The 10382-nt window shown below is 48.6% G+C and overlaps 1 protein-coding gene across 1 annotated transcript; it reads left to right on the forward strand.

Moving 5' to 3' along the window:
- The first annotated feature begins 8879 nt into the window (after positions 1–8879).
- Positions 8880–9842, forward strand: LOC147107505 (uncharacterized). Its single transcript, XM_086007393.1, has one exon. It carries the CDS (start codon positions 8880–8882, stop codon positions 9840–9842), a length of 963 nt encoding a protein of 320 aa, XP_085863519.1.
- Positions 9843–10382: the final 540 nt, after the last annotated feature.

The following is a 10382-nucleotide window of genomic DNA, read 5'->3' on the forward strand; positions in this document are numbered from 1 at the left end:
AGAAAGTGAGCAAAATTTTCTGACCCCCGACAAACAACCATCCCCTGTATTGACCTATAGCTACCTGTCACTGATCCCTGGCCCATCTATTCCCCTTAAATCAGAGAAAAACCATGGTACGGTAGGCATCCACAGATACACCAATTACAAAATGTTACAAGGGGACTCATACCCCTGCACCACTTGTTATATTATAACATATTACAAAATGTTGCAATCTTGGTTATACAATGTAATCAAAATGATTCCAAGCACGGTGAGGGTCCTACGCCTCTGCACCACTTGGAACTGTAAAACAAGATACAAAAATCTCCATTAAACATTTGAAACAAAATTCTGAAACATTTGAAACAAAATGCTGAAATGAACCCCAGCCATCACGTGCCAATGATGGGTCACGAAATTCGAGTGGGTATTGCTCCTCCCACCCGGGCAGTAAATGTTCCTTCCACCCCCCTTTAATGGTCTTAAACTTTTAAAACATGCAGAATGGATTTTACAGAACAGTCTGATCCGCCAGTCCCGAGCCGTTCCCTTGTCTCTTTGTGGAGGCGGGGTACCCCTCACATTTCACAGACCGAGACCGGAGAGTATGGGATCGCGACTCCCAGTCCCTCCCCCTCCCGTCTTCCCTCGACTGGCTGCAGAAAATGATGGGTGCCTGTGTGGTGGCACTCATTGGCCCCACACACAAACTTGGATCCCAGATCCGGCCACCCACTCATCCTCCCCAGCCACATTTACACTCTCACTTTGCCCGTGGGCCCCTGGGTGAGTTCCTCCCTTCCCTGAACTCACCCACGCGACTCTTGGGTCTCCCCCTCCCCTTTACAATCTTTCCCGGGCCATCATCACTAACTCCCAGGGAACGCGTCCCTATCTGACAAGGCGCCCGTGCTTCCCCACCATGACTCCTCAATAGCGAGGTCTCCCGCAAGTGAACTTCGGTCAGGATAGTGCTGGGTTGGGGGCCGTGTTCCACCCAGCTGGGGCCATCTCTTCCGCGTAGGATGAGTAGGCAAGTTCCTCCGGACCCTGTCCAGTTTCTCCTGAAGGTCGCTTCGGGGTCTCCTCCCGGATTTGTCCAGTGGCGAGGTGATCCCCAACATTCTGCATCCATATCTTCATTCGGTGCCCAGCTCGGGCTGGGCGAACAGGGCTGTTCCTTTGTCCACTCTCCTGTAAAAAACTTAAAAGGACATGCAGCCAGGTCTCTCACTGACCTGCTGCCTTAGGTGGAGACATGATCGGGTCCCTCGACCTCGGACCAAAATACAAGCATTTGGCACACTTATAAACTTAAACTTTAAACTTCTAGTTACATTCTAAACTTAAAATTTCAACACCTTAACAAAAAGCTAAATACATTGGTTACTTAACACAAAGCTATAATACAAATGCCGCCCGTCTCCGGACAGCCAGGCTAATCTCTGGTGTCACTGTCGCAGATTACTGCTGCCTGCAGCGAAGCTGGACAGCCTCCTGCTTCAGGTCCCTGGCAGCTTATGGCTGCTGATTGGGGACCTCTGCCCTTTGGCTTCTCATTGGTTCGGGAGGCCACCCTACTCCACTGTAAAGTGGGTGACCGTGCTTTCTTGGGCTGGGGCACCCGAAGAGAACTTCTGAGGGGGCTTTCTGTGGGGGAAACTTTGGCTGACGGACCCTGAGCCTGGGTCACAGCCCTAGCTGGCTGGGAACTTTCTCCCCCTGGTGCAAACAGCCCAGACTGTATAATATACCTGGCAGCCTGTCGGTACTCCGGGTTTGTCTCCTTTTCCCTACCCACTCCGGTACTGGGGGCAGGTATCCCCTCACCACCCGCTGCTGATGGCTGAAAATCTTCCTCTCCAGGTACAAAACCTGGTACCTGCTCCCCTGCAAGAGGAATTGCTATCCCTTCCTCCCCAGAGTCCCACGCCATAGGGGGAATCACTCTAGAAGCGGGCTGGGAAGCTTGTCCCTTGAAACAGGCGACTGCGCCTGCGCGAACATCCTCCCCTGAGTCCCTCGGGAGAGGCTGTGAAGCCTCTCTCTTTAAACAGGCGATTGCACCTGCACAAACCTCCTCCCCAGAGTCCCTCGGCAGAGGCTGTGAAGCCTCAGTCTTCAAGCAGGTGACTGCGCCTGCACAAACCTCCTCCCTGGAGTCCCACGGCAAAGGCTGTGAAGCTTCTGTCTTCAAACAGGCGACTGCGCCTGCGCAGGGAAACCAAAAAGGAGTCGCTGTGGTCCCGCAGGCAACTGCGCCTGTGCATTTGATCTCTTTGCAAAGGGTAGGAAGAACCGCTGGGTCTTCCAAGCAGGCTACTGCGCCTGCACATATGGACTGGGAAGCAGGGACCTTTAAACGGCCGACTGTGCTTGTGCGCGTGGCCTCACAGTGAACAGGAGCCGCTGGGGGTTCAAAGTCCACGACTGCGCCTGCGTGATCCCGGTGTTGGGAAACCTCTCCCCTCAGTCGCGCGATTGCACCTGCGCGGGAAAACTGAAGAAGAGCCGCTTGGGTCACGGGCTGGGGAACTGCGCCTGCACGAATCTAGTCTTGGGAAACCTCTCCCCTCAGGCGCGTGACTGTAACTGCGCGAACCTGTTGTTCAGAAGACTGGGGGATTCCTGTCTCCAGACCAGCGACTGCGCATGCGCGGGCAGTCTCCAAGCGATCTCCTGTGAATGAACTGACAGCAGCCTGCAGATTTCTACTCTCAGGCTGCTGTTTCTCTGTTTCTGAGCCAGATAGCTGGTTCAAATTTAAACTTTGGCCAAAACTTAGGTCCCACTGGGGCGGGGAAGTGTCCCAATTGGTGGGCCGGACAACCTTTCCCTTGAGACAAGCCACAGTGCCTGTCTTTACAGCCTGTGAACTTAAACGTGTATGGTCAGATTTATACAATTTTCCTGATTTTCCCTGTGTCCCATCCCTGCCTGTAATCGCTGCCACTGGCCCGGACTCATGTGGGTCCCAGAAAGTGCCTGCATGTGCACCCTCCTTGGCCAGCATATCGGCCAGTCATTGTGGGGAGGTAGAGGTGGGTGAGGGGGCTGCAGCACCACTGATGGCTGCTACCTTTCCCTGATTGGCCCTGAGGAAAGATTTTATCGACTCCAAGACGGACTCGACTGTATCGGGAAGAGTTTCTGTCTCTGCCTTCTGAGTTGGGGCTGCGGGTGTCCTAGCTTTATCGTCTCTCCCAGGCTTTTTACAATCCCTGTGCCAGTGGCCAACCTCCCCGCACCTGTAACAAGTGACCTTGTTCTGGGAGGGATGTCTCCCCTCCTGGCACCACTCTTTCTTGTATTGAGCCCCAGGTTTGACCTCGTGGACCTTACCCTTGTGCTGGGGGGTCCCACTATTCCTACCGTTCCTATATGCTACCGTGAGCTGCCGGATTACAGTCTCTTCGGTTGCTAGGGGGTCTCGGGGGTCAAACCAGGTATCTGCCTTTGCTTTTATCTGGGGCAGGCAATTGAACAGCAGGCAACGAAGCCAATGGGTCTGCTGCTGCTGGTTCAGTTGTGCCCTATTTTGTCCCCCTTTACACGTGCTGTTGTAGACTGGCCACAGCCTGTCTGCAAATGCCTGTGGGGTCTCCCCTTCCTTCTGCAGTGTTTTCCCTATGCGATCGAACGGATTGCCGTCGTTCGCACCCATGGCTTCCAGTATTTCCTCCTTTAGGTCCTCAAAACCCTTCTGCCCTCTCTTAGCCTCATCTGAAAGGGTCTGATAGAATGTACTATCTACAGAGAAAACCAACATTTTGGCTTTCTCTTCCTCATCACAGCCATTAACAGAGGCTGCCTGTTCTATCCCCTGGAAGTGCACTGAGGGGTCTCCCTTTTCAGAGAGCAGGGAAATATGTTTCACCAGGCCTCTGAGCTGTTGGGTATCATAGGCTACCAGATAGGTATGCTGAACAGCCCCAGGGTCATTATCATTCACGGGCGGACCGTACCTCTGTTGTCGGAGGGGGTACACTGGTCCTGGTCCCCGCCTGCCTAGCGGGACCTGCTGGCGTTCTCTTACCACCCCTTCTGGCTGCCAGAGCTCCTCAAAACTCGGAGCTGTGGGCTGCTGTCTTTGGATCTCTAATTCCCTAGCCAGCTTTTCCCTGGGTGTTGCCTGTGCGGCTGTTTTGCTTAGGTTGCCAGTAAAATCCGGCTGACCTGCCTTCGGGCTTATCAGACAAATCATCCCCTTTACTCTTCTTAAAGCCATGTTAAGGCTTTCTATCTCTGCCCTACAGGGGCCATGATCTGCTTCCTCAAACCTTTGGTCGCAGGCCAGCTTATAAGCTGCCTTTACCTCCCTAACCATTTCCTCCTGCTCTGTTACTTCTGAGGTGAGGTGGGCTTTCTCTTCCCACAGTCTCATCTCATTACTCCTTGCTTCTGTAAACTGGCACTTTAGGAACTCTATCTTGTGCCTCACATGGCTTTTGCCCTCACTAGCTTCTTGGGTGAGGTGTGCGTTTTCCTCCTGTCGCCTCATCTCACTGTCCCTAGCCTCTGTGACTTCCTGCACAAGGCGCTCTATCTCTGCCTGGCATTTTGTGACCTCTAGTGTGAGGCGTGCATTTTCTTCCCGCAACCTCATCCCACTATCTCTGGCCTCATTCACCTCTCTTATGAGGCGTTCTACCTCCGCCTGGCATTTTTCAAACTCGGACTCCCGATTCTTGGCCTCTTTAACCTCCTCCTGCACCCTCATCTCACCCTTCTTAACCCAGCCACCGATACTATAATAGGTCAGATTACACACTGCCGCTACCTTCTGCAGGACTGCCCACAGACTGAGAGCAAGAAAGGCAAAAGCTGATGCTTTCTCCAGATCCAGACCACTTATCATATCAAAAACTGCCTCCACTCCTGCCGCGGTCGGCAATTTGTAGGGGGGGGCATCTTTTACCTGGTTTACGGTAATTTACCTTCCTTTACCTGGTTTACGGTAATTTACCTGGTCAAGCAGCCTTTTTTCCCACTGCACTGAGACCAATACCAAACAGCGGTTTCGAATCGCTAAACCCACCCTTCCAGTTCTGACTGGAGGAACTTATAATTAATGATATATTAAAATGGACAAAATGGTCTGGATGCAAGAAAATCAAACTTTATTAACTAAAGAAAACTACACCACACGATCAAAGCAAAAGAAACTACACCACACGATCAATGTAAAGTTGCTTAACAGGGGAAGGCAGATGGCAAAAATGAGGGATAAATGGCTACAATGTAAGTCTTACAATCTTAGCAATTTCCCTTAAACTACCACCCCTCTAACTCCTTACTAGCTTGCCTTGCTGAGGAGTCAGAAACCTGCTCACCTGTGGTCCAAAGAGAGAGAGAAGAGCTCACCTGCAGTCCAAGGAAAAAGAGAGATGCTTCTGAGAAGCTATCTTTATATCCTGTGAGCTCCTGCTGTTCTGGCGCTGAAAAGGTCTGTGTGCAAATTCGCGCCAAAAAGTTCGAATACACAAGAGAAAGGCCATGATTGGCTGATTCAAACAAGCTATTTCCCAGTGGCCAAACCGCTTCCTTTGTCTGGAATGGGTTTCGAATAAAGCTTGGGGTGGTTTGAATGTGTCTTCATTCTGGGGCCGAAATGTTCCCGCTCACATCCGGAGTTCATCTGGCTAAAACAAAAGGGACCCAACTGCCCTATTGTCTGAGTAATGGGTGATTCAAACCCATTCATTCCTTTTCTTAGTCTAAAAAAAATCTCTTCCGTAGTTTAGGTGTGTCTCAATTGTGTGCTGGGCTTTGAATGGAGTTGGATTACTATGTAAACAGAAACCCATTCATTGTGGTCACTGAAACTGCAGTCTCAAGTGATTTAATCCCTTATGTCAACAAGGCAGCGGTTTCCTGTAAACAAACATTGCCTCTGTAGGGAAGGGAAACTCCCTTTTTTTGATTGACAGTATCTGACTGCCACTGCTTGATCCTCCCACTTTTCACAGACATCCACGAGTTGCTTTCTAAGGCTCTTTATCCTTGGCCATGCTTTTCTGACGGCCATTTTTAAACCCCTTTGCAATTTACACAGTTCAAAACTCAAGAGTACATTTTTTTAAATGAAATGTGCTGTCTTAAAGTGTGCAAATGTTTCCATGAAGTTCCTCGATTCCAGTGTCCAAGTGCCGCTCTGCCTACAAGCTTTTCAATGCAGCCTTTTTTGCAGTTCTGGGTATGTTTTAAAGCATTGTCCAACCCAGAGACAATTTAAATCACACAATTCTTCGTATTAATGTTTCCTGATCTTCGGGGCTAAGGGGATTTTTGCGAACCCCTGCATATGCTAGTTTTTTATGTGTTTGACATCATTGGTCACTCCTATAAGTGCACCTCGCATCCCCTATTATCTAAAATGCATCTTTGCTGCGAATACCTCGTTAAATAATAGCATGACTTAGGGATCATAGCATGGACCCCCATCTTGCATGTACTAGATACTATGATCTTGCACACACTGCCTCATGTGATCTCCTGCCTTTACTGAAGGCAGGATGTACATCTATTTCTTACTGTTCCTTGTTCCATAAATGTAATAAACAATTCATCCCTGCTGCCATTCTGGGAGGAAACTCACTTTCAGGTTAACCATCCATAAACCAACTGGTGTTATGTTCCTCAGTTACATATATTTGTGCTTCAGCCTGGAGTCTATCTCTTTGACTGATTTAATTGAGAACAGGACCTTTCAGTGTATCTGACTGTCTCAGGCTGCCCAGAGAGAGAGAGAGAGAGAGAGAACAAAGACAGGCTTCTCAGCCTCCCTCAATTGGATTGGCCCAGCAAACTGTCAATCAAAGTTACCACCTTGAATGAAATACTGCCCCTCCTCAATGTGGGGACTTGCGGCACCTGTACACCTGTTCAGCCCAGCCTCCTGCTAGGTGTATAGAATGACAACCCACTGTATCACAATGACAAAAAATACCTAGGCCAAGACTTTAATGAACCTTATTGTCTCAAAGTTAATGGAGTAATTTTATTCAGACTGGCAGGTAACTGACGTGATGTGCCCATTTTGCACATCTACCGATTTAACTTTCCATTGAAGTCGAAGGAAAGTAACATTGGCTGGTGTGTACAGCAGTCGGCTGAGCTGTGACCGCCCGCTTTATGCCAAAAATAAATTTTATGCTCTTCAACTCCAAATCCAAAATAAAAATAGAAAATAGCAACACTGCAGGTCTATCAACATCTAAAAACAGGTAATATAGATGAGTATTTTAGGTTGAGACGCATCAACAGAATTTACCTTCCAGATCCATGTTACTACTCTGCTCAGATTGGTAAGCCCTTTCTAGGCAGCATTTTCATTTCTTTGCTCTGATGAAAGGTCATCGACCTGAAACATTGGCCCAGAAATTCAGGTCGGGGCTTCCCGCGGGTGCAAGCCCCCGACCTGCACTTACCTACCGCGCCAGCCATTGAGCTGTGGGCCCCCGTGGAATTGCGATCCTGGGCCTCCTCCAACTGCCGGCGCGCAGTGCTTGCGTATCCCAGGGGCGCAGTTAGTTCGATGCATCCCCTGGGATCACGTGGGCCATGGGGAGCCAATCGGAGCAGGGAATGCTTCATTCATAAGTCTGTCAAACCTATAAATACTATAAGCCCCAAAACATCACTAAATCTTCAAATAAATAAATTTTAAAAATCACATTTTTAAAATAAACTATAAATTACATGAAATAACTATTTTAAACAATAATTTAAATTTTTGAAAAAATCAATTACATTTTCTAACAGGGCTAAAAATAAACTTACCTTTCTTTAAAGTATTTAAAAATAATAAATCTGTGGAAAAAATGTTTTAATTTTAATTAATTCACCACTTACCTTTTAAAAAGCAGGCCTTGCAACTGCTTTTTACATGTCTAACTTCTGGAGACTTATCTTCCTGGGAAAACCTGCAAAAAAAACGTAAGTTCGATGCGCACGCGCAGCCTCTCCCGCGCACGCGTTCGACTTCTGAACCCCTTTCAGGGGAACGGAAGTGCCGGTTTCCCGCGCATGCGCAGTGCATGCATGAAACCGGCACTTCCGTTGGGCTTACGGGTGAGTACCCCATGCGTACTCACCCATGGAGACCCGAATTTCTGGGCCGTTAACTCTGTTTCTCACTCCACAGATGCTGCCTGACCTGCTGAGTGTTCCAAGCATTTACTGTTTTTTTTCATTTATATTAGTTGTCAACGAGTAACAAACCAAATTGTTTCTTCCAGGCTTGGGCAGGGCTAAGCAAGCTCTGTGCTGGAGAGCAGGTGAGAGTAATTAATTAATTAACTGGTCAAATCTGGCTCTGTAACTGCCAGAGAGTTTGATTATTTAAATCTCAGCAATATAAATAAGGGAGGCTAGAGTGCAGATTGGAACAGAGTGTTAAGCTGCGAGGTGAGTGAGTGAGTGAGTGAGTGAGTGAGTGAGTGAGTGAGTAAGTGAGTGAGTGAGTGAGTGAGTTCCTTTCTTTCTTTGTCAGCTTCCAGGAGAGCAGGAGCTAAAAAGCTGCACAAGAGGGGACAGGGAACCAGTGGGAGTTCGGCTCTGTGACACCCCCCAAGCGCATCTGGAGAAAAATAAAAGTGCGGTTAAACAGAGTGCTGCAAGTTGGGAATTGGTTCTTACTTTACACCAAGGAAAGAGTCCGAGAGCAGGAGCAATCAAACAACAACAACTGTGAAACTGCTAAAGTGACATCATAACCAGGGAAGGAGCTGATTGGTAAGTAGGACCTAGTGAGTATTTCTACAGTCCAGTCATTAAAGTAAAAGTAAGGTCTCTAGTTTAGAGTAAGTAGTGTTTAAAGGGCAGTAAGGTTCCTAGTGTATTTAATATTCTTTAATTTAAAGAAAGTAAAGGGAGTAAATTAAGGGTAGGACATGGCAGGGCAGCTCGGCAGCGTGGAGTGCTCCTCCTGTGCTTTGTGGGAAGTCAGGGACACTTTAGGTGACCAAGGCGAACACATGTGCAGGAAGTGTCTCCAGTTGCAGCAACTCGAAATCCGTATTTCGGAGCTGGAGCTGCGGCTGGAGTCACTGTGGAGCATCCGTGAAGCTGAGATCTTCATGGATAGCACGTTTAACGAGGTGGTCACACCACAGGTAATGAGTGCACAGGCAGACAGGAAATGGGTGACCACCAGACAGAGTAAAAGAACTAGGAAGGTAGTGCAGGAGTCCCCTGGGTCCATCTCTCCCTCTAACAGATTTTCCGTTTTCGATACTGATGGGGGAAATGGTTTCTCAGGGGAATGCAGCAAGAGCCAAGTCCATGGCACTACAAGTGGCTCAGCTGCACAGGAGGGGAGGAAAAAGAGTGGGAGAACAATAGTGATAGGGGATTCTATCGTAAGGGGAACAGATAGATGTTTCTGTGGCCGCAGACGTGACTCCAGGGTGGTATGTTGCCTCCCTGGTGCCAGGGTCAAGGATGTCACTGAACGGCTGCAGGACATTCTGAAGGGGGAGGGTGAACAGTCAGAGGTCGGGGTTCACATTGGTACCAACAACATGGGTAGAAAGAGGGATGAGGTCCTGCAACAAGAATTTAGGGAGCTAGGTAGCAGATTAAAAAGCAGGACATCAAAGGTTGTAATTTCTGGATTACTCCCGGTGCCACGTGCTAGTGAGTATGGAAATAGAATGCTACAGCAGATGAATGCATGGCTAAAGAGTTGGTGCAGGAGGGAGGGCTTTAGCTTCCTAGATCACTGTGTCTGCTTATGGGGAAGGTGGGACCTGTACAAGTCAGACGCGTTGCAGCTGAACTGGAATGGGATCAACATCCTTGTGGGAAGGTTTGCTAGTACTGTTGGGCGGGGTGGTGGTGGGGTTTTAAACTAACTTGGCAGGGGGATGGGATACGGAGTGGAGCTATCGTAGGGGGTGATGCACAGCCAAATATAGTGGAAAAAACAAGTCAGCCTGGAAGGCAGAGCAAATATGTAACGGCACAAGGGAGTATGGCAAGGCTGGATGGCATTTATTTTAATGCAAGGAGTCTTGCGAGTTACGCAGATGAATTGAAGGTGTTGATGAACACATGGGAGTATGATATTGTTGCTGTCACAGAGACATGGTTGAGGGAGGGGCAGGAATGGCAGCTCAATATTCTGGGGTATAGAATCTTCAGGCGAGACAGAGGGGGGTGTAAAAGAGGTGGGGTTGTCGCAATATTAATCAAGGAGTCAATTACTGCTGTAAGGAGGGATGATATCTTAGCAGGTTCCTCTAATGAGGCCATATGTGTAGAACTTAAAAACAAAAAGGGGGCAAGCACTTTGCTGGGAGTGTACTATAGGCCCCCAAACAGTCAGGGGGAGATAGAGGAACAGATATGTAGGCAAATCTCAGAAGTGTAGAAATAATAGGGTAATAATAGTA

Source organism: Somniosus microcephalus, chromosome 14 (genome assembly GCF_052327205.1).
Source record: "Somniosus microcephalus isolate GS21.2 chromosome 14, FLI_Smic_1.0, whole genome shotgun sequence".
NCBI lineage: Eukaryota > Metazoa > Chordata > Chondrichthyes > Squaliformes > Somniosidae > Somniosus > Somniosus microcephalus.

What these genes read in the sequence shown, in the direction of transcription:
- LOC147107505 (XM_086007393.1), top strand. Translation starts at nt 8,880, where the DNA reads ATGGCAGGGCAGCTCGGCAGCGTGGAGTGCTCCTCCTGTGCTTTGTGG.